Source organism: Saccoglossus kowalevskii, chromosome 6 (genome assembly GCF_978046115.1).
Source record: "Saccoglossus kowalevskii chromosome 6, keSacKowa6.1, whole genome shotgun sequence".
Taxonomy (NCBI): domain Eukaryota; kingdom Metazoa; phylum Hemichordata; class Enteropneusta; family Harrimaniidae; genus Saccoglossus; species Saccoglossus kowalevskii.
This window is the reverse complement of record NC_140646.1, coordinates 36511177-36535867: the sequence shown is the minus strand read 5'-3', so window position 1 is coordinate 36535867 and position 24691 is coordinate 36511177. Positions and strand designations below refer to the sequence as shown.

General features: G+C 32.1%; 2 protein-coding genes and 1 non-coding gene across 4 annotated transcripts in view; 2 read left to right on the top strand and 1 right to left on the bottom strand.

Moving 5' to 3' along the window:
• LOC100369624 (phospholipid-transporting ATPase ABCA3-like) overlaps window positions 1–19164 on the top strand; it is a 64881-nt gene extending 45717 nt beyond the window's left edge. For both annotated transcript variants that reach the window (XM_078010541.2, XM_085500479.1), the window contains 16 exons: window positions 56–178; window positions 688–804; window positions 3261–3434; window positions 4621–4731; window positions 5294–5457; window positions 5576–5711; window positions 7273–7335; window positions 9516–9708; window positions 10270–10373; window positions 10999–11186; window positions 11332–11398; window positions 11516–11619; window positions 12557–12649; window positions 12822–12936; window positions 13157–13282; window positions 14649–19164. In XM_078010541.2, the coding sequence (XP_077866667.1) occupies window positions 56–178; window positions 688–804; window positions 3261–3434; window positions 4621–4731; window positions 5294–5457; window positions 5576–5711; window positions 7273–7335; window positions 9516–9708; window positions 10270–10373; window positions 10999–11186; window positions 11332–11398; window positions 11516–11619; window positions 12557–12649; window positions 12822–12936; window positions 13157–13282; window positions 14649–14843 (2073 nt within the window). In that variant the 3' untranslated portion in view covers window positions 14844–19164. The remainder of the gene's footprint in view (window positions 1–55; window positions 179–687; window positions 805–3260; window positions 3435–4620; window positions 4732–5293; window positions 5458–5575; window positions 5712–7272; window positions 7336–9515; window positions 9709–10269; window positions 10374–10998; window positions 11187–11331; window positions 11399–11515; window positions 11620–12556; window positions 12650–12821; window positions 12937–13156; window positions 13283–14648) is intronic.
• A 1954-nt stretch (window positions 19165–21118) lies between these two features.
• LOC144355131 (U5 spliceosomal RNA) lies at window positions 21119–21237 on the top strand. The gene has a single exon (XR_013421146.1). It is a non-coding gene; the product is annotated as a U5 spliceosomal RNA (small nuclear RNA).
• A 298-nt stretch (window positions 21238–21535) lies between these two features.
• Window positions 21536–24691, bottom strand: part of LOC100369774 (copine-3-like) — a 52429-nt gene continuing 49273 nt past the window's right edge. The window contains exon 15 of the mRNA XM_085500478.1: window positions 21536–24508. Coding sequence (XP_085356604.1) covers window positions 24377–24508 — 132 coding nt within the window. The 3' untranslated portion in view covers window positions 21536–24376. The remainder of the gene's footprint in view (window positions 24509–24691) is intronic.

Below are 24691 nucleotides of genomic sequence, written 5' to 3'. Positions count from 1 at the left end.
CATATATGCCTGGATTTTTAATTCATTTGCTTCTATTTTATTTCCTTTTGTTTAGGGTTACCACATTTCAGCATCTAGTTTGGTAGCGGCTGACAACTTACTGCTGCAGTATTACACCAATTCCAGTTATTCTATCCGTACCACAAATCATCCACTCCCGTTGAGTTCCGAAGCTGAGGTATCTACATGATTTAACACAAATTTAGTCAATTCTGCAAATTAAATGACAGTTATTATGCAGCATGTATTCAAATATAGTACAGGCATTTAGCGCAACAGATATGACATTTCAATTTTGCAGGTTAACCTATTTTGATGAATCTTGCGACTTTAGGAAAGTTTTATAACAGTAAATATTTCACTTGGGGAGGGGGGTGTCTTTCACCTTTTGATGGCCAGATATTTTTCCTGCCCTACGTACGTGTACAAATATTTTTGCATTTTGTAAAATTGTCACTAAATTTTATCATCATTTTAGACTATACAGGCAGTTTCAGAAATAGCTTTTTTTTTCTGGTCAAAAGTTTGTTAATTTTTATCAACATTTTATGTGGGAAGAAGCAGACTGTAGGAAATTATTTTGTAGATGGTGTCAAATTTGACAATTGTACTCAAAGCGTTTAATGTAGTCATAGACTTTTGCAAAATTTTGTCCAGTAATTATGCATTTATAATTTTCTATTAAAGATTGAGATTGTATCTGGTGGCTTTGGTTCTGTTGGATTGGCCATTCTGATTGTTTTTGGCATGGCTTTCTTAGCAGCCAGTTTTGCACCATTCCTTGTACAAGAGAGGGAATCAAAGGTAAGATTTTTCATATTTGATAAATTACTACCAACTTGTCTATTTTAAGTATTATTGACTCCCATGTGCGAAGCACAAAATGGGAGTCTTTGCAGTTAGTGTGTCTGTGTGTGTGTGTGTATGTGTGTATGTGTGTCCGACTGTTCCACTGCTATCTCAAGAACCATACATCGTTTTTTGATGAAACTTGGTGCATAGATGCTCTGGGCCAATGCGCAGATTTGATTAGGTTTTGGTTAAAATCCATGCTCGTTAATTACCTAATTTGCATGATAATTAGCTAATTTTTAGCTGTTCTATGACTGTTCCACTGATATCTAAAGAACCACTCATTGGATTTTGATGAAACTTGGTACATAGATGCTCTGAACTAATGCGCAGATTTGTTTAGTTTTTGGTAAAAATCCGTGCATATTAATTACCTAATTTGCATGATAATTAGCTATTTTTTAGTGGTTCCATGACTGTTCCACTGATATCTAAACAACCACTCATTGGATTTTGATGAAACTTGGTACATAGATTTTCTGAACTAATGCTAGGTTTTGATTAGTTTTTGGTAATAATCCGTGGATACTAATTACCTAATTTGCATAATGATTAGTCAATTTTCGGTTTTTCCACTGATATCTCAAGTACTAATCATCACATTTCAATGAAACTTGGTACATAGATGTCATATGACACTGCGCAGACCTGATAGTTTTTATGGTAATATCAGTACATATAATTACCTAATTTGCATAATTAATTAATTTTCAGCTTTTGATATAAGTAGTGAGCATTACATTTCAATGAAACTTGGTACTTACATACTCAAGGACTATGCAGAGATTGATTGTTTCCGATAAATATTTGTGCATATTAATCACCTAATTTGCATAATTAGTTAATTTTCAGCTTTTCCACGAGTATCTCAAGTACTAATCATCGCATTTCAATGAAACTTGGTACATAGATCCTTTAGGACTATGCAGAGACCTGATTAGTTTCAGGGTAAATAATTGTGCATATTAATTTCCTAATTTGCATAATTAATTTTCAGCTTTTCTACTGATATCTAAAGTACTAATCATCACATTTCAATGAATCTAAAATTATGCAGAGACCCAATTAGTTTTTGGTAAATATTTGTGCATATTAATCACCTAATTTGCATAATTAACCAATTTCCAACTTTCACACTGATATCTCAGGTACTACCGGTAATCATCACATATCAATGAATGTTTATACATGGATGCTGTAGGACAATAGACAGACCTGGATAATTGTGGGTTAAAATCTGTGCATATTAATTACCCAATTTGCATAATTAACCAACTTTAAGCTTTCACACTGATATCTAAAGTACTAATTTCCATTTTAATGAAACTTAGTACAAAGATGCTCTAGGACAATGTACAAACCTAATTAGTTTGGGGTAAAACTCTGTTCATATTATTTCCCCAATTAGCATAATAATTCATAATTTTTTGGTTCTAATCACATTTCAATTAAACTTGGTACATAGAGTTTTTGTTACATTGCGCAGACCTCATTAGTTTTACAATCAAATCTGTTCATGTTAATTTTCTGATTTGCATAATTCGTTTTCAGCTAAGTAATTTCAAATTATATTTAATGTGTCTCCAATACTCTCAGCACATGGGAGTTCTTTCTAAGCTTTCTTTGATTATATTTATGAGTACCTATGGAACATTTGTTGCATCAAATATTGAACTGAACTGGCCAAACATAGTAGTGATATTCTCGTATTCTTGTTTTGAACGTATATAATGTTGTGGGCACCTTGATTAAGTTCTGCAGGTGCTTGTGTTTGACCAGGCCTGGTTGATGTTAGGGTAGCACATTAATTTGCTATAATGCCATTATGATAAGTTGATGGTCACACAGCCCTGTCATATAATGCCAAACTGGAATATGCTCTCTGTAGCAAGAATCGCTATTTGTCAGGACTGGCACTTGGAAATTGCACATAAAAAAGTCAGGAGAGACAACAGTGACATTCAATGCACAAAAATATGTTTTACATTAAAGTTTTGCAATGTTGTCAATCTTCTCTGACATGAAATCAGATTTATACAACTCTTGGTCTTTATCCTTTTACTACCAGCTCCCTCTTTTAATCACAAATTAGCAAAATAGTCTGGTTTATAGTCTGCACTTTTTTCAGAAGATTGGGACAAAAAATAGGCAATTTTTTGAGTGAAGACTGAAAAAAGACTCAAATTTTGTCTGTTGGCTCCAAAATTAGGGTTCATGTCCATCAATTTTGAAGAATATAAGAAAAAAGTGCAGACAAATTTGGGTGAGAAAGTCTGGTGGTGAAAAGGTTAAACTAGTCAGATGTAGTGATACAAGTAATCTGCACAGACAGTTACATGTATATACATTTATTAATTAAACTTATTAAATCTATGATGCTTCTATATGTATAATTATGTCATTCACAGGCTAAGCATCTACAGTTTGTCAGCGGTGTTGATCCAGTGAGTTACTGGACTGCTACCTTTGTCTGGGATTTCATCAATTACCTTATTATATTTGTACTGGTCTGCATCCTCTTTGCTTGCTTTAATACAGAAGCTTTTGGAGGTCGAAACTTTGGTAGTGTTGTCCTCCTAGTGGTAAGTCTGTTAATAATTAAATAATAATAATAATATGAGGTTATTATGAAGATACCTTAAAGAATGCACAAAGACGCGCAGCAGAGGTCAATGCGCAGCATACTGTCTGATTGCATACTTTGAGGTATCCTTGTAATAACCTTATTATTATACATCTTTTCCTTCCAAGGATATATCATGGGAATGCCGAAATCCAAAATGCTTAGAACAGAATCAGCGAACTTCTTTGTGTGGTCAAACTCTGGTGGCAGCCATGTTTGTTTTTATTATTAGAAGACGCTTACATGCGTAATCATTCCATATTTGGAATTTGCATTTCCTAATATGGTAGGATGAAAATACCCTGCTGTTATTTATGGCGTTACGGTGACAGATGTATAATAATTTCATTTATTACACCATAATGAAAGTTTACAAATCAAAGTTAAAGCGCGGTAGTCGTCACATTTGTGTTGATAAACATTGATTTTCCCACAATCCAATGCGTTCTTCAACTGGAAAACACAAGTATGAGGTTTGACCTGGGCGCGACCTGCACTGATTACAGACGGTGACCCCTTCGATACCTTCCAATCACATGAAAATTGCCTAATTATAGCTTGGAAACGTCTCAGTTCGTACTCGTTGATCTGCGCAACAGTCAAAGTTGCCATCTTTGTTTATATGAGACCCATATAGCGACGACTACCGCGCTTTAATAAATACATTACAAACTGCTATTCAAAAACGCCAACAAAGTTTTGTTGTGAATATTGACAACCTAAAATCCAGTTATGCATTGTTGTTTTGAATTCTGATTAAGGGGCATGCTAAACACAACAATATCCAAAAAATAAAAAGTTCTTCTCTCTCAGATGCAGTGGCAACAAATGTAGAATAGTCAACATATCAATTTACCCTACATGTATAGATTGTACAAGGAAAAAACAAGAGACTAGAGTACCTACCAAACTAATCTTAATTGAAATTAATAAGACTGAAATTGAATTATCTATCAAGCAATTTCACTTTGAATCATTCAACACTAAATTGTTGGTATTACTATACAGACGTAACAATGCTTGCGAATTGGTGATGGATTTCTGGCATGTCAATTCCGGTGTGTTGTCATGTTTTTTCTAGCTGAACAGTAAAAACTAAATTTAAAGATGATTGCAATTTAATGTAATTATTTCGTTTTTTTCAGTTGTTGTATGGCTGGGCTGCTCTACCCTTGGTTTATTGTTTCACCTATTTATTCAAGAATCCCTTGGCAGCATTCAATATGCTAACATTCATATTTGCATTAGTCAGTATGGTAAGTTAATTTTGTATACATGTATTTTAATGTTTATTGATTTCATGTACATACCATAATATTCATGACTTGTTTGGTAAATTATTTTATTGAAACAATATAATTAATGTAAATATAATCACCAGAGGCAAACTCCAGCGTCTTTCATTTGTCCCACGTTTACAGCACGTGTAATTGTTGTTGCAATCGAAGTCACGCCCACCCAGAATAAATCAACTCTGAAAACCGACCATAGATCCCAGTCCCAGTAATATTCGATTTTGACAGGTTTTACTGTACGTCTATGATGAGATATCAAAGTTAGTTTTTCACAAAATATACCCACATTTCTTCATATTTTTTTCTGATCAAACTATGTCCATTTGAACTACAATTGAACCATTGTACCCTGAGTGAATGTCTCGCAGACTATACAGGGAGACCCAAGTCACTCTATCCGGGGTGAATGTGAAAAGTCTCTACAAGTTTCATTTGATAACAGGTGCAAAAACCTTGGACGCAGTTATTATATGTTATTGTGTGGTGAAGTTATTTCTGATTCCATTCATATGTTTCTATCTAGGGCACTATGATTGCAGTATTTGTATTAATAGCTACTGAGGATGAAGATACTGCCGAGATAGTAGACTATGTATTTAGACTACTGCCATCTCATACACTAGGACAAGGCTTAATAGCCATTGCTGATAATCACAACGTCAGAAAAGTTTGCACTCAGAACTCATTGTAAGTTTATAACATTATAATATTTCATAATGTCAAACATTATTATTTCATATTTTGATTCACCTCATCCTGGCATAAATTTCTGAGATTTATTTATAACATTCTTTTTACTTTGCAGGTACGCATTCTTTTGTGATCAAAATGGCTTTACTTATGTTGAAAACAACTTTGATTGGGACAATGGCATTGGACAACATTGCCTCTATCTTACACTAGAAGGCATATTCTATTTTATACTGTGTTTGCTTATTGAGGTTAGTATTGAGTTTTTTTTATTAGGATATCACAAAATAAATAAAAGAAGTTACAGTGGAAGCATCAACCACTAAAAAGTGTACTGTCTGAGTAATTCAATTACATGGTATATGTTGCCCAGAGTTTTGTAAAATGGTGAAATTAGTGAAACTTACTCTCACTATAAACATTATCATACACATGTACCTGTATATATCATACACATTATGCAATCGTTCCATGTTTGGAATTCTAATTTTCTGACAAAGTAGGATGCAGATATGCTGTGTAGTACTGCAATTCCTGACACTTTGCTAAAACTATTCTTTGTGATTAACTGTGTTAAATTTCAAAGAAACAACTTTGGATTCCTGAACTAGTTTATTGCATCCAACATGACCACTTAAGTAATACTGTAGGGAAATTGCAAGTAGTTCAGGTACCCTCAATTTTATTTTGATTTTAGTCATTCATTTGATGGAATATTTCACTCAGCAAAATATCTAGAATTTGTAGTTCTTTTAACAATTCCACCGTTTTGACTGGTTAGCCTTGTCGATTGTCAAGAATAAAAAAATATGAAAGAACTAGGTATTGTAGAGTCACTGAAACTTAGTTGCTAAAGTTTGATTCTGTTTGTTAGGTATTTGTCAAAATAAAAAAAAAAATAAAAAAATTGCATTGTTCTGTATGTTTGCATATAATTTGCCAATTAACACACAACTATCCACTACTAATAAAGCACACATGACACATGTGTGTACATGTATTTCAACATGTCAACCCACCCAACACTTTGATTTGCAATGAGATTGGACAACAATACAAATACCTCTATATTACATTGTAGAACATTATCAGTTCTTACTTTAATAACCTGGCAAATATGAAATATATTTAATTGAGATGAAAAAAAAAAAGCAATGATTCAACAATGTTTGTTTATATGGAAATTGAACACATACTGGGCAACAGGCATTGTTTTTTAAACTCAATGAACATAATTAAATCCTGTTAGGATGAGTCTGAAAAAGGAGAATAGATTTGAAATTTGTGTGTCACTGTTCAAAACTGCATTTTTTACTTCCTAATGATAACATACATGACACTACACGCAGACTAGACTTGCATGGCCCCTCAGAACATACACGCAGATACACTTTTGAAGCACCCTTAAATAAAAGAAATTTTGGTTGCACATTACATTTTTGAGTGATTAAACATAATAAATTCGGCCCATTGCCAGCAAACATCTGATCACTTTACTGGTACGATATAATCAAAAGAACGCCCACACTCTTGAATCGCTGCTAGTGATGGACTTTGATAAATACATAATGTTATGGTTTTTATTAGAGCAAGTCTCATGTGCCTGGCTACATGAAAGCATTATATGTTTTCTATTGCAGTATAGACTCGCCCTAAGTTGTTTGAAAATACATTGTATAAATGATGAAGTCTAAATTTGATTTGCTAAAATGACAATTGTTTTGATATTACCACAAAGTCATTCAAACCAATAATCAGAAATACAGTAATAGTAAATAAATCTATTAATTTCGTCTATTATTTGTTCAACAGGTCAGGTTCTTTATTCCTTCAAGGTCTGCTAATGTATTGAAACACCATGGACAAAGAGTTGAGGTTTGTCACCTTCTTCTTGTATGATTTTAATAACATATTGCTACATTGGTGAAAAGATACTTGGAGTGATTTTTCATTTACATGTGTTAACATGATCCCTACCTTTGCATATACTTTAAAGAATGTCTGGCAAATGTATATATTCGTGTATAAGATAGTGTGTTATACGTAATCTGGCCAGCAAAAAGTTTGCCTAATTAGCTCCAACCCTCTGGATGATTCTAGAAAATAATCACTTGTTATATACTGCTTATAACTAGGTATTTAACTCCTTTGCAGTTACACTCTCTGTGTGTCTGTGTGTGTGGCTCGTCCACTGATATCCCAAAAACAACTTCTCAGATTCTAATGAAGCTAATTATATAGATGTTCTGGGATAATGTACAGACTAGTTTTTGGTTGAAACCATGCATATTAATGATTCTATTTGCATATTAATTAGCCATTTTTAAGCTATTCTAATAATATCTCACAAATTGTGTAAATTTGCATAAATTAGGTATTTTCAATGAATCTAGATACGTAGATGATCATGTTTCATTTTACAGATTTTACCAGTGTGTGCATGTAGTCAAAGTGTGGTAAATGGTAAGACTTTACCGTACTTTCCCGATCATAAGCCCAGGGGCCTCAACATGTAAAATTGGTGAAAGTAAGGCGTGGGCTTATACTTGAAGACCACCTCAGAAAAGATGATTTATTTTGGGTTTAACATTTTAACCATCTTACCACCCACAAACAATTATCCAAATTACATTTTTTCGTTCATCATACCGGTCTCAGGGGAATATCAATCTTTCTGAAGAAAAATAATGTGAAACAAGTCGTCGTTTATTCAACACTTTCACACACATTTTATCACATTACAATTTACATACCGCCTGTATTTATGGTGTAAAAATGGGTAACGTTCGTGGGAAAACAGTCAAAGGCAAGATCTTTATCAGTATCTTTGTTGTGGGATGATGTTTTTGATCTCACACAAACTCTCGATGCAAAGCAATTTCTGCCATGATGTTTTTCAGCACGATTTGACCTGAAACCATGTCCTTTGACGTAATTCATTGCAATCAAAATGTTATGTCGTACTGACATAATTTTTCGATTATTGACGATGTAATTTATTTTACGCTATGTGAAAGTGAATTACCACAATGTTAAATACAATCTAGCACTGATTTCAACGAAAAAAAGGTGATTCCAAAGTGTGAGTGTGGAGGAAGTATTCAAACACTTTTACTTGTTCACACCCTGTTCATGATGGACAATGGACACAATTATTGGGTAGAGTTAAACGATGTCCAATGACCAGGTTTCATGACTTGACGGTCACATTTTTGGTGTAAGCTACCACTCACAGAGATATGGATTACTTCAGTTCTGAAACATCAGGGTTCATTCTGAGTAAATAACAGACTAGAAGGGGTGCAAACCATGTTGCATATGTTCGCCATGCACTCATAAAAGTACTACGGTACCATAAAATGAAGATTTTTATGCAATTAAACACACTTTTTACATGCATATTTTAATAAATGTCGTAAACGCCAGGTAAAAACACCCTGGGCCTTTAAAATCATGAATGCCCTCAACCTGTTAAATGTCTAAAAATAGAGGGATGGGCTTATGGGGAAGTACGGTTACCGTACTATAGATTCATATATTGCATAAAATCAAAATTTAATAAATATAAACATCAAATGTTTCGTTTAATACTGTACCTTATTGTAAAAGAAAATGTTGTCTATTAATGATCCATATCAGTGTTACCTGCTGCTCTCTTTTGATATGCACAAAATACAGCTGAAATTTGGTAACCATTTGCAGAAGTGGCCATGATCAAAACAAGCTAAAACTGAACTTTAAATTGGTGTAATGTTTCTATTCTAAACCTTGTATCACATTTGCATGTAATAAATGGCAGTGGAACAGAAAAAAAGATTTGTTTTTCTTCATTGTTCACGTTGATATGAATAAAGTTTTTTGTTGGTTTCTGCCAAAATACTGTAATAATGAAAGATAATAGAAATAAACAAAAAAAGTTTCTCATCACACTGCTCTTTGAACATCTCAGAAGTTTCAGTGATGTTTGCTATATTTGTGAATGATGAATCGTACAGGTAATGAAGTAGTACATACTGGTTAAATTGCAGTAAATATTATTATATGGTCTGTTTCAGGACATCGATGTCTCTACTGAGAGAGCACAGGTTACTGCCATGGATAAGAAATCTATTGCTGAAATGTCAGTGGTTTTGAAGAACCTGACTAAAGTTTATCACTCAGTCTTCAAGTCTGCACCAAAACCAGCAGTGGATACATTGTGCCTAGCTATTCCTAAGGGTCAATGTTTTGGCTTGCTTGGAATTAACGGTGAGTCAATCAAATTTCTATAAATAAAATATTATTTCTCTAGAGGAAGTGGGGTATTGAATGCTTAATTAATATCTTCTTTGTGCTTTAGTATAATAGGAATTTTTTATTGATTATTGATTCTCCTCTATATTTTTGCTTTCTGCCTTTTAAGTTAATTACTTGTATGTACGCTGGGAAAAAATATGGTTTGTAAAAGGTTTTTACTGAAAATATGACAACATTTTATCAGTTTATGGGGACGTTGTCAATATATATATTTTAAATCAGTCTTGATTAAATTAAAAATTAAGTCTGCATGGAGTATAGTATAAATAGTATAAAGTCATTCTCATCATTTTGGTCTGTTATACAAAGGATTATTTGACCAATCCGGTGCCATAATGGCTGTCACTCGACATATTAGATCTTCATTTTCCATGTAAATTAGATTGGACATAATGCCATAAGGTGGTCAGTTTTGGCAGGTGGTTTTAATTAATATTATACCACATAATGGTCACTGAAACATAAGTTTTACTGTAGTAATGTACGCTATAACTGGTTGCATGATTATATCAGGTGCTGGTAAAACAACTACATTTGGTATGCTGACTGGTGACTTAGATATAACCGCTGGTACTGCTTATATGGATGGATATGATATACAGAAAAACAGAAGACAGGTATGCTACATAGGTTAGGTTACTGTGTATATTTATAGTATACATTTGGAGTTGATATTGGTACACCAGTGTTTTTAAAATTCTGTGTTCTATTTTGATAGCTGCTTGCAGCAACTCTGCATGCCATTGTACATGTACTTGCATGTGTAGTTTACATAGAGTGTTACAGATACTGTAAAATACTTTATTTTCGCTGAAGGAATGATTCAGTAAAAAAAAAAAAAACAGCGAATATATCTTTTTTCCAATATTTTACATACAACTTGTCAAAAATCAGTAAAAATAAATTCTATACAAAACGCCCAAAAAGTCTTTTCAGCAAAAATAAATTCCAGTTAAAATAAAGTATTTTACAGTAACTTGATATATACAACAGAGTTATGTTTTGGTCTTAGTCATAGCTCAAGATTTTGTATGATAAGCTAAAAATAAAACTGACATAAACTGTGTAGTGCATGCAATACTAGATAAAAGTAGGTTCTGATGACAATGTCTCATGGTGATTTATAACATGTATCATATGTAAAACTCAAATAAATATAAACTCAAATAAATGAATTATAAAAAAACAAATGAATCTCTTTATAACATCTGTCAGGGTGCTAATAGTTGATTCACCTTTCAGGTTCAGCAGCGTATTGGATTTTGTCCCCAGTTTGATGCTTTGATTGACAGACTGACTGGTCGAGAGTTATTGAATATGTATGCTAGATTACGCGGTATTCCAGACAATAAGATCAAAGAAGTAGTTAGTACAACAATAGATCTTCTCAACCTTGGAAACTGGGCTGAGAAATTATGTGGTACTTACAGGTAATAATAACTGCTGCAAAATGACTAACCATTTAATCATGTTAACGCTTTCTCACATTTTCTCACACTAAATTAATAAAAGCAGTTTATACTGTTATGCTTTCACTTATAGGAAGATTAACAATAATTTGTTTTGTTTATGTAGTGGAGGAAACAAAAGGAAGCTAAGTACTGCTATCGCTGTTGTAGGCAACCCACCCATTGTGTTCTTGGTAAGTCAAGTAGTCAATCCACTTTATGCTTATTTGGGGAAAATTCCTCCAAACCACGAAAACATGCTCTTTTTATCAAACTGTTTTCATCTATGTAAAAATCAATTCTTGTTTTAGGATGAACCCACCTCTGGCATGGATCCTAAAGCAAGGCGATTTCTCTGGAATGCTCTAACAGCTTTGATGAGAGGAGGACGTTCTATTGTACTAACGTCACACAGGTCAGTGTGGATCATTGGATGATGACATGCAATCAAGTCAGTGTAAAACTACATGGGGCTGGCAGGATAAGGATTAAAGTTGTTTTAACACTTTGAGCACCTCTTATTTTCTTGCTAACATTTTGATGCAACATTTATGTATAATTTCTTTGTTAATTTTGAACCAATTATAAATATACTTCTATTGGCTAAAGATTTTTTGGAAAAAATAAAATTGTGTGTTTTATTTTGTGAAAGCTGAATTTTGTATTTTGCACATTCCCCTTTTTTTATAGACTATTTTTTTTTAGGACTTATTGATTCTCTATGTGAAGGAAAGTTGCCATGATACTCTTATTTATACATTATTGGTGTCATGCTTTAATTGCCGAAAGTCAAATTCATATACAGTTCAGAAGCATGGATAGTCTTTGCAAATATATCCGAAAATGATTTTCATCACTTGAACAAATTCACAGAGAGACACATAATCTAAGACAACATCTTACTTGCACTGGATGAACACAGTACATGTTCAGATCTTAGATGAAGATGGTCAATGAATGGAATAGTCATTTTTTTAGTGTGAATGAAAAATCAATCTATCAATAGTAGCAATATTGAACTACTATATTTGAACTATCAATATAACTATTTTGTTTGCAAAACAGTGAGCTATTTTGCAATACAGCTTGTTAGATTGCATTTTCATTCACAGTAAGCAGCTCGGTTGTAATTTAGAAAACCAGCATCAGAAGTATATGAATATATGAAACAGCATTTTCAGTTATAGTTCTACTATAAGGACTGTAAAGTACCCCCTCTACATGGCGTTCTCAGTTAAAGACTTTATGATATTAATTAGTATCTGTTGTTTTCAACTTAACAATAATTTGTTATGTTAATATCTAATGTTTGATGTCATCTGTAATATACAATTTATTTGTTTACTTTGTAGTATGGAAGAGTGCGAAGCTCTCTGTACAAGATTAGCCATCATGGTGAACGGAGAATTCAAATGTCTTGGTAGTACTCAACATTTAAAGAGCAGGCAAGTAGCTTCCATCAAAGTATGAATGGGTGTTTTCTACAAGAAGTTTGCGGTCTGGTCCTGTGGATAGCAACAAGTGATACAATTTCACTTGATTATACATTAAACATATAACCAGTGTTATTATTGAGTAAAACTAAAACAAACAAAATATGTTTGGTTTGTTTTTCAGATTTGGTACAGGGTATACTTTGATTCTCAAAGTTGATCAGCAGTATGCGACTGATTCAGTTAAACAGTTTGTAGAGCACAACTTTGCTGGCACATTATTAATTGAAGAAGTGCAGGTATGTTTTAACAATAATTACATCCTAATAACTATGAATAGAATTATGTCACTGAAACCATTGTACTGGTAAAAATCTTGTAAAATGCTTTTCAATATCGTTTCAGTTTGTTATCTCCCACTATCTGTAAGTAATGTTCAAATAAAATTCTTATTTTTTGTGGTAATATAATGATGGTTTTTGAATTTTATTGTGTTTTTTTTTAATTTTATTTTCACAGGGCATGTTACATTACCAAGTAGACAATGATCAGTTGAATTGGTCTAGTATATTTGGCATGATAGAAGGGGCTCGTACTGCTTTACACATAGTAGATTACAGTGTTAGCCAGACTACATTGGAACAGGTGTGTAATTCATCAATGCAGTCTTTTTAGTCCCCGTTCGGACGAAGTCCGAAAACGGGGACTTATAATTCGGTCTCCGTCTGTGCGTCCGTGCGTCCATCCGGAGTCATATCTCAGAATCCCTTGGACCGATTCCGTTCATTCTTTGCATGTGCCTAGTACTTTATCTGGGACATATGCACATGCAGTGGTTTAGCGATTCGATTCAAAATGGCCAACTGGCAGCCATCTTGTTTTTTGAAAATGTTGTATTTTGGACATGCTTTGTCAGTTTTCATTTAAATTTGGTACATAGATTATACATGTTAGGATACATGTCCATGATGATTTATTTCACAATTGGATCAAAGATGGCCAACTGGCAGCCATCTTGTTTTTTGAAAATGTTGTATTTTGGACATGCTTTGTCAGTTGTCATTCAAACTTGGTACATAGATTATACATGTTAGGTTACATGTCCAGTACAATTTATTTCGCAATTGGATCAAAGATAGTCATCTGGCAGGCATCTTGTTTTTGTTTTTTTTATGCGGTATCTTGAAAGTGCTCTGTCAGTTTTCATTCAAATTTGGCACACACATGTACTTTATACATGTTAGGATGCATGTCCATAACAATTTGTTTCAAAATCTGGTCAAGGATGGCCGATTGACAGCAATCTGACTTTTTGGCCTTACTACTATATTTCCACAATTTATGTACCATTTTCATTCGTATTTGGCACATACATCATACATATCAGTGTGTTTCATAATCAGATCAAAGATGGCTAAATAACGGCTGTTTTCATTTTTGGCCATATTTCTACTACACGGAACACGTGTTTTGATGTAAATAAACAATCTGTTGTATACGCCACTTGTTTTTTGTAATTTGATTCAATATGACTGTCCAATGTCCAATTCTTGTGTAAAAGCACTAAATCATAATTTTTTACAAATCCATCTCCTATTAATGGTTTCAATCTAATCTCAATGACTTCATCAGCATCAAATTGATATGTCAGATCACAAAATTTGGGATGGGGACTGTGTCATTAACAATGACTTGTTATTCATGTAAAGCGTTTCTTGGTACTGCCAACTTATTCCATGTTAATGAACAGAGTATTTTACTCACAGTCACATAGCTACCAGATTAGATCTGTGTACTGACTGTCATACTTTAAGGCATTTAGATTTGTTATACATTTTATGTATGATTTATATGCAGTGGATTTGAAGTAACTTAGTTTGTTTTTGTTAGTTGAGATTACATACCAATCATTGTCATCCTTATATACATCTTTGAGTCATTCTAAGTTCAGCTATGGTCATTTTTACCCAGTTTTTAAAACAACTCAATTTCATTTCAATTTGAATTTTAGGTTTTCTTAAACTTTGCCAAAGAACAACATTCAGATGAAGATAAGAAAAAGAAAAAGAAAAAGAAAAGTGTGAAGGAATCTCAGGTGTTGTACAATCCATCTAGTGCAGCTGATAGTGAACGTGTTGATGTTCTTCCAGCTCCACCTGGGACAGTGTCTGATGAAGGTCACGTCAATCCTTCTTATACTACTTAGTAAAGACCAATCACAAATATTTCACTCATGGAACGTTTTGCCACATTAGTAAATTATTATATTGTTGTGGAGATATGTGGCTCTATTTTCTCTATTAGAAGCACATCTCTATTGAATAGCAGCTTGTAAATCTCAAACTGTATTTATTATATGTTCTTCTAATAGAGAAAATATGGTATCAGTTTTCATAAGGTATTTTGCAAATATTGTAATTATTACATTACCACATTTACTCCATACCAAGATTGTAGAAATATTGTCATACTGAATAATTTACAAATTTATGTTTTCACTAATGTGCCTTTTGTCTGTCTTGAAATTAATGTTTGAAAGAACGCATAAATTATTATATTGCTGTGGAGATATGTGGCTAATTCACATTATGATTTAACATGATCATCATCATATTTGTTATTATATCATATTTAATCAGTAGTTTGAATCAATGATATCACTGTACATTATATAATGTTTTTTTGCATGTGTTACATTTCAGTATATTTTCTATCTAGAAGATCACACTGATCTTGTCCCCCAATGTGTTTGTGTTTTGTTCAATTTATATTCTAACTTGCCTGCAAAATACATGTATCATCCTAGAATTGATATGCTTTTCAAGTTCTCTCAGACATCTGGAATAAATGAAAAGCATCACCATCAATGCATCCAGTCATGGTCTGCTATTGACCGTGAATTACATTGAAAATATGTGTCAATTGTCTTGGAATGTGATTATGGAGAATTCCCAGTATACTGCATTCTATGAATTGACTGACTCGTATTATATGATGTATATTTGCATTACTAATAAGACCATCCATGCAATGTCTTTATTGTGGAAGTCTGATAGACACTGGGAAGCATTCTAGGCTAGTGAAATCTAGCGAAAAATGTATTTCTGAGCAAAAATTTAAAAAAAAATAACAAATACTATCATAGTATACGACTTATTCATGTCAGTTTAAGGCTCAAAATGTGCATTTTTATTTTGATAATTTAGCAGTATGAATCTGAATAAGACATAAACCCATTTCATAAAATGTTTGAACTGATGGACAGTATATCTGTATGCCCATTGGGGGCGCGAATCTAGTGGATGTATCTGTTTACATAATTTATATGAATTTACATGTATTAACATTAACATTACAAATTTTTTAATATGTTTCATACAGTCCGGACTGTTGTAGTCCTGATATGCTAATGTGTGCCAAAAGTGTAACGCACACATAGAAAAAGTCAAAGTTCTAAATATTATGAACAAGTCAGAACATTTGGAATGATTTGCCATTACTTGTCATACCAAACAAAATTTATTTTCACATTTCTGACTTCTCTGCCATAAACACTGTTCCTGAATTGAAATAATATTTTTAAATACATTTATAGCAGGAATGTGGATGACGGCTTTGACCTTCCAATAATTAGAGAATGAAATTTCATTCAGCATTTTTTGCATTGGAAAGTGTACTTCTTTTTGTGAATAACACAACTTTGCACTCTTGGCTTACTGTTTAAAGAGTGGTAGCCGGTGCACCGCATCTTGTTCGATCTGAGACTCATATTGACGTATAAAACGCATGTAAAATACATTTTTTATTTACCAGAAATTCGAACACGCGCAAACTCAACTAAATTCCAATAACCTAAAATCGCAAAAATATTTTATTTAAATCTTCTTCCTATTTTGAATATTTTTGAAAAATATTGAACATTAAAAATAATTAAATAATGGGTACACATTAGCATATTTTGGCACAAATACATGTACTGTACTGAAGTTTTCTTTAAGTTGTGAACTTGATCTTACTAATGTATCAGTGAATCAAACCATTGTTTTAAATCCAAAGCAGCAGAATTAAGAATAAAATGATAAAACTATATTTTTGATATAGTTAATAAATAAACTGGAAAATTATACATACTACCTATATACAGATAAAATTTAAGAATTTATATTTATAATGTGATACAACCTCACTACAATTGAAAGATTTATTTAATTCCTGCTTTGAGTTTATTTACTGTGCATATGTAATCTTCATAGTATTAGTAAATTAAGATTTTTGGCAATTAATCAAGAAAATCAAAAATGTATAAATTTAAAATGAAGACATTGGTTATAACTTGCTTGCTGTTAACTTGTCTATCATGATATCAAAGTTGTTAAAAATACTTTGAATCATTTAGTTTTGTTAATATTTCACTTACCGGTAGTTTCATTCGTTTATTTATGTGTGAGCGCCCTCTGTAGTAGTTTGTAACTTGTTTTTGGCTTTTTGTACAGGTCTTGCCACAAGATGGAGTACAAGCAGGATACAACGTTCAGTGTACATTTCCCAGGCTACCTAACTAGTTTAATTAAATGCTTTTCAAACACAATATGTATGTGATACATACATTCCCATGGTACCAGATTTGTATACTACTATTTTTGCAAAGGAAAGCAAAGTCACTTAGGAAACATTTCTGGTATCCGTCGCACATAGTGCTGGCAGGGGACATTGTGTCACTAGTGTAGCATCAACAAATCTATCACAATGTTTTTTTCTTTCAAAAGTATTACATAATTATTGATTTAGACATGTGTCATAAACTACTTTTTCCAGTACAAATAATTTTTTGGGGGGAGAAAAACTGCCTGAAAAAAATTACATTTTTGGAACATTTTCCATAGATTAAAGTATTACTTCATACAAGTATATGTATATATAGCTTCTTAAACAAGTTTTGTACAATTTTGTTGATATATATTTACTAAAAATGTATTCATTCATTAAGAGGACTGCTACTAGAGGCTGTCAATTTTTTCCAAGGTGACTGCTTGTAATTTGTTCCATTTTAAAATTTCATTTTATCGTATGTTACTGTAGCAACATAAGAAAAATGAGTTAAAATGAATCTGTGATTTAGACGTTCTATAAAGAGGTACTATAAACATACTACTATAACAACATATACATTATATGAAAGCTTAGATATAGGTGAATACGGTGGTGCTTATGCTGTACCAATGTTTGTCTAAAAATAGCTCTGATTTGACAGTTATTTTCACTATTTCATGAATTGTCTATCGCATGTGTGTCATTATTTTTTGGAAATAGCATGAAGCTAAGAAAAGAAACTGAACGTTATATGCACTTTTGTATTCAGCTATATGGAATTCACTTTCAGGTGATGTATAGGTTAACTGAATCATAGATTAATTTTGTCTTGTTTTTATTATTAATAATAATAATTTGGTATGTGTGTTTTACACCTGTTTGTATCACAGTTTATTGTAAAAATAAAGATGTTTTGAGCTTTCCCAGTTCATGTTCTTTCTACCATTAAGTTTTCTACTATATGTATATATAGCTTCTATTAAACAAGTTTTGTACAATTTACTAAAATGTGTCCACTCATTAATAGGACTGCTACTAGAGACTGTTATTTTTTCCAAGGTGACTGCTTATGTATCTTGCTGTCCAGTAATTTACTATTCCAGATTTAAAATTTGCTATATATTCTGACTATTATATATAAATGAAAACGCTTTTAGTCATGCAAGTGACTTGTAAATTAAACAAAATGCTTGAATACTGAAGGCTAGTTGATCTGCCTTTGTTTTTTAGTTTTGAAAGCTAAATTGTTCTCTTTTAAGGTAAAATGCTACTATTTTTAAATATTTGATTTATCATGTTACAAGGATGAAGAAAATAAATTAAAAATATAGAGGGTTACCATACTTAGTTGAGAGAAAATTAATAAAATAAAATACAAATGTACCGTAAAAATATTATGTTTTTGGCTGTTTTGGGACATTTTACCATTGATTGTCATGGCAAGGAAATTTCTCAATCTTTTGTTTATTGAAAAAAATATATGTAGTGTCTTACAAGTTACTTTCTTATGTCTAGAGGTATTAACAAAGTGACTTTATTTTATGTAGGTTTTTATCAAGGAAATGCTGCTAAAATGAAATTTTATGCATTAATATTTTATAATTTTTAACAAAACAGATCTGATTAATTGTGGATAGATTTTGACATATATTATTATGACTGCTATATACGCTAAAATATGCATATATGTAATTAACATGCAAGTAGCATTCTACCTTAAAGTCTTTTATATAAATTATAGAAATAATTACCTAGTATGTGCGTCATACGCATACAATACATGTTTGTAACATACAGTTTTACTGTAAAAATAAAAAACTGTGAGCCTTGTGTCCTAGGAAATCCCCAAGTGGCATGTAGCAGTTTGATTGTTAAATCTGTATTTGCATTCTAACCCTAACTTTAAGTTAATATATTGAATTAAAGTATTGAATTTAGTCTGTGGATTGTTTTATAGTTGTATGCTGGATGAGTAAATGCTTTTCTAATATCTGCTTGACCATTCATTGTCATCGTCAGATTTATGGTCTTCCAAAAAAACAGTTATGACACTACATTTGATATGTACAACAACAAATGTTGGGGTGAAAGATGAAATTGGTAGAACCCTGATCAGGATAAAAGCAGAAAGAGCTCAAATAAATTACTGCTACAGACTGAACACACTGCCAGAAAACCATGTATTACAAAGTGTACTAAAAAAAAACTGGCACGAAAATATTGAAAATTCATTGGGAAAGTTAAGGTGAATAAAAGGATAAGAAATATTAATCAATTTTCGAAAAATATGAACCATAAATAAACAGATGAGTATAAATGGAAACAATTAAATATTTGTCAAAATGAGGGAAATAAAATAAAAATTAACATACCAATTATGAAAGATACAACATGAGTGCTTTAAAAGTTTAAAATCATAATTTGGAAATCGAATTAGATAGAAGAAGAAAAACACTTGTAGAAGAAAAGAATGATAAAAAAAAATGCAGGGAAAAAGTAGTCTCAAATGAAATTTGTATCTGAAGAATGTGATATCAAAAAAAAAAAAACAGAAAGAAAGACTAAATAACTTTAAATCAATATGGAGTTGTAGTATTGTATTGGCCAAATATTTAAAAAATACAATATACCAAAATTAAATAAAAACAAGGGGGTTTTATTTTTGTAATAGAATTTTCTTTTTTAATAGTTTCTCATTATGTATTGTTTCAGTCTGTCTGTTTGTCTGTGCAGTGCATTTTGGTTGCAAAAACTGCACAACATCAATACAACATTGACATCAATAACATTAATAAAGACCATTTATATCAAATATCTAAAGACTACTTCAATAAACTATGGAATCAAGCAATTGAGGCAAGACAATAGCAGAGAGAACTCAAAACTACGGACATACAGGCAAATAAACAATGAAATTAAAGAAGCATCATATTTAAACACTGGCAAGATTATGGCTTAGTTGCCACAAATTACAGATTGAAGTAGGAAGACATACTCGTCCAAAAACACCACTCAGCAAGAGACTATGCAAAACATGCAATGTATTAGAGGATGAAATCCACTTCATTACATCTTGTAAAGCTTACTCTTCTGAAAGAAAGACTCTTTACGATGAATTTAACAAAATATTTACTAATTTACATGAGATGGACAAAACAGAGAAATTCAAGACAATCATCAACGCATCAGATAAACCATGGAACTAGGTTTTTAGTTCCATGGATAAACATTTACTAAAAACACTAATCCAATACATTGATTTAGTAACTTTCTTTGTTTTTGACACTTTTATTATAATTAATGTGTGTTCATGTTTAATAATTTAACTTTATTACTCAGAGCCCAAAAAGATTGTAATTTTTTATGGTGATAATAGAGTGTTATTGTATTGTATATGGACAGTCACACGGTCCCGGTGATACATTGACGGTCCCATTACATTATCGACGGCAATATTCATATTCTGTGTTTTTTGTAGTTACGACATTGTAAACCAACACGTGCTATGTTGCTTTGTGATATTCATGTACCAGCCGTCATTTAAAATACCGGTATACAACACCAACTATGCATGGAAAAACGGGGTAAAAACGGCAGGAAACAAAACGCGACTCGGACTTGATACATATGCTAATTAGTTACACATATATTTCCCGGCATGCATTTCGATGCGTATTTCATATGATTTCTTCAAATCATCCGGTTATTAGCAAGCGCAATCAAAATTTTACGAAACAACAATACATATACTATAGATAGAAGTCGTGGTAAATGAATAAAATATAAATAAAACTTGATTATTAATCCAGATTTGATATTTCGTAATTATTACTAACCGTATTCAATGTTGTGAAATCACAAATACTGTACCCCCGAAATAAACGTATTTCGTTACTCTGGTTTTTCTGCAGACCGCATAAATCTTTCGCCTTTTACTAAAGATTTCCGTGCAGAGGAACAACTAATGAGTCTATAACCAATTTTTGATAACCCTGCTTAAGTGCAGGGTAATATTAAAATCTAAAGACAGAGTTATCTAAATAATTTATTTCTCGCAGACCTCATAAGGAATTCAATTTTTTTAACAAACGAAAACTATTGTGTGTACTTCGATAACAGCAATTTTAGTTCATTTTGGTCAGTAATAATTAAAACGAGTGTCGTCACCTGTGCACGCACGGGAATTGAGTCCCAAGCGACAATACCGACACACACGCTAAGAATGCAAAGGCTCATGGGTAGACGCTTGTTTGTAAGCAATGGTCACCTGCGCATATACATACATCACACAGACACAGAATACCTAAGTAGATGAGACAAGATATTTTAATTTATTTAAGTAATATAAATACAGTAGCTTGTAATGAGTATTAATCCTGAATAGTCAATTTGATGACGACCATGCAACATTTCAACTTTCTGGGTTGACACAAAATACACCATGCAGCAATACAGTAAATATAATTAGAAATATAATACCGTACTTCCCCGATCATTAGCCCAGGGGCCTGAACATGTAAAATCAGGAAAATGAAGGGCTTATACTCGAGGACCGCCTCAGAAAAGATGATTTTTAATTGTAAACATCTTACCACCCATGAAAAATTATCCAAATTACATGTTTCGTTCACCATGCCGGGCTTGGGGATTATTCATGATAGTCTCAATGGATACAATTATTCGGAAAAGTAAAATGATAAACCAAACTACTACTACACAATTGTTATACAATGAAACACACTTTTTACACACATATTTTAATAAATGTTGTCACCAGGTAAAAACACCCTGGGCTTATAATTGGGGATGTCGTCAACTCATAAAATGCCTAAATATAGAGGGGTGGGCTTATACTCAGGGAGGGGCTTATGATCGGAGAAGTACAGTAGTTGTTTTTCTGTCAACTTGAATAACTTTACTATATTTATATGTAAGTAAATATAAACCAAACATCTTTGAACTGAATCATTCAAATATTAACTATTTTGGCTCTATTATACAAACTTCTGTAATTTACTTAAGCATCTATGGTAAACTAAATATTATTTAGAAAGTTTGAAAAAAATATTAAATAGTAGAAATATGTTACATAAGTAAAAACCCACAACCTTGATCAAAATATTAGTCAAAAAATGCACAATTTGGAATGTGGAAAATCTTCCAATATGGTTGTAAAATAAGTAGTTATATATGCAACTATAGTGGCAGTTTATCCAATAATACTGTAAAGTGGCTATATTTCACTGGGTTTAAATTTCACTGATTTACCATTCCAGGCATATTCATGGTTTTATCATTTAGATAATGTGTTCTATGCTAAATTTTACATATTCACTGGGCTTTAATTTAGTGCATTTTCCAGTCAGCAAAATGAGCAAAATTAAAACCCAGTGAATAATTAACCCTTTCACAGTATACCCTTAAACGAAATTTAACTATTGATTTAAATATGTTAAATTTAAAAAAAAAAACTTAATGCAACAACTTTTTAAAATTCAGAAAGATGTTTAAAAACCTTAACATAGTGATGTACATGACAAAATGTGGACAGTTCAATCATAGCCACTAAATGTTTGCAGGGTTTATGCTACACTCAAAAGCACTAATAATATACTGGTTTTGCAAATCAAGATTTCTGTGTTGATTTTTTTTTTATTTTAACAACATTTATATGCATTTATACATATTTTCTATGTTTTTTTTGTTAATTTTGGATTAAATTGACACCACGAGTCAAAAGAATTATGTGGTTCATTTTGAGACAAGATGATTTCAAGGCCAATGGATAAATGATTTGTAATGTCCATCAAGTATTGCCACAAACAAACACAGTATTAAAAGCATCAATGTACATGACTACTCCCAAAAACGACCACTTCACAAATTTTAGTGAATAAACACTATCTGTGTCACCAAAGATGGATGAAAGAGAAGGTTACATGTCTATGACAACATATACTGTAAAATCTGTATTAGAAGCTGCGGCTTCTATTAAAATGATACAATGTAACAGACAGGATGCAGCTTTATTAGAGCATCTACACATGTGAGAAATTGTAAATGTTTGGTTCTCAATTGTTCAAAAAGAATGGGTGCGACTTATATTAGAGATGCGGCTTCTAATACAGATTTTACGGTACTATGACGATCCCACTGCTTACGATAAATCAAACACAAGTTCCAAGAAATACTTAGGTACCCAGGAAAATTTTAGAAATACTAGGGACCCTAGAAAATTTTAGAATCCAGAATCAAAGTGAGGACATGTCTATTTTTCTTTTAAAATAGTCATTAAATTAAAATTAGCTCTAGTTTTTTTCTAGTGACCTTCCATGTACTGCGTGTTTTTGCAGTCTTGAATAGAATTGCATGACCTCTTCTATTTGCCTTTTCATTTTCGTAGTTATAAAAAGTTTTGATACTATTGGTCAAAAAAGTCGGAGTGCCACTTATAAATAATAGCCTATGTATTATGTATATGTTATATTTTATCTTCATCACATGTATGTTGCATACCCTTATCAATTATCCGCCTTTGATTGTACTATACACAATTGATGGTGCTCATAACTTTACATGATACGCAATAATTGGAAAGGTGGTGCTCAGTGCCCAGGAGTCTCATAAAAAAAAGGGGGTTAGCCAGACTTCTAAACATGTACTGGATTGTACAGTCTGAGAAATATTTTGTAGCGGTAGTAAAAACCCACAAAATAAAGCTTGTTGTTTTGTCCACACTTTATTTTATGTTGCTTCAGGTATTCAACTTCGACAACAATTTTACAATAGATTATATGCAATTATTTCATAGATTGTTTCCCCCAATGATTGTCCCTTTTCCTTTTTTCTATTCTTTGATTTCTGGAATTAAACAAATTGTGTATATCTCAAACATTTTACAATGTGAAAAAGTCATATAATGTTATTGTAAAACATCCTAATAGTATTGTTAAACACTTTAGTCAGTTTCCAGTGATAAGTTTTCATTATATTGAATGAAACATTCTTTCCCATGATGCATTGCACATATGCTCACTAAAATGTGTGGGTAACTTAACTATTTTCCTGGCTTATTAAATGTAAAAAATAAAAACATTTTCATAATAATAAAGAAATTTATAAGGTAGAGTGTTAAACTCTTCCGAGAGTCTACTGTGAAGGTGTAGGTGGTGCCGTGCTATCAGTTCTGGTGTTTGGAGGGATTCCTCTCCGTTGGAAGTATTCAACCACTTGTTTTGGTACCTCTGCCAAAACATTCTTGGCTAAAGCTGCTGGGCTGGCCTGAAAAAATAGAAGCACACATTACACAAGAGTTTTATATATATTAGAATGATACACACACTATTGGAAATTAAAGGGAATGCAAATTGTTTGACTACATGTAGTTGAATCAACTTTTTTAGTTACCTTCATAACAACCTCTTTATTTTGGTTCACCAGACATAAATTTATCTTTTTTTTGTA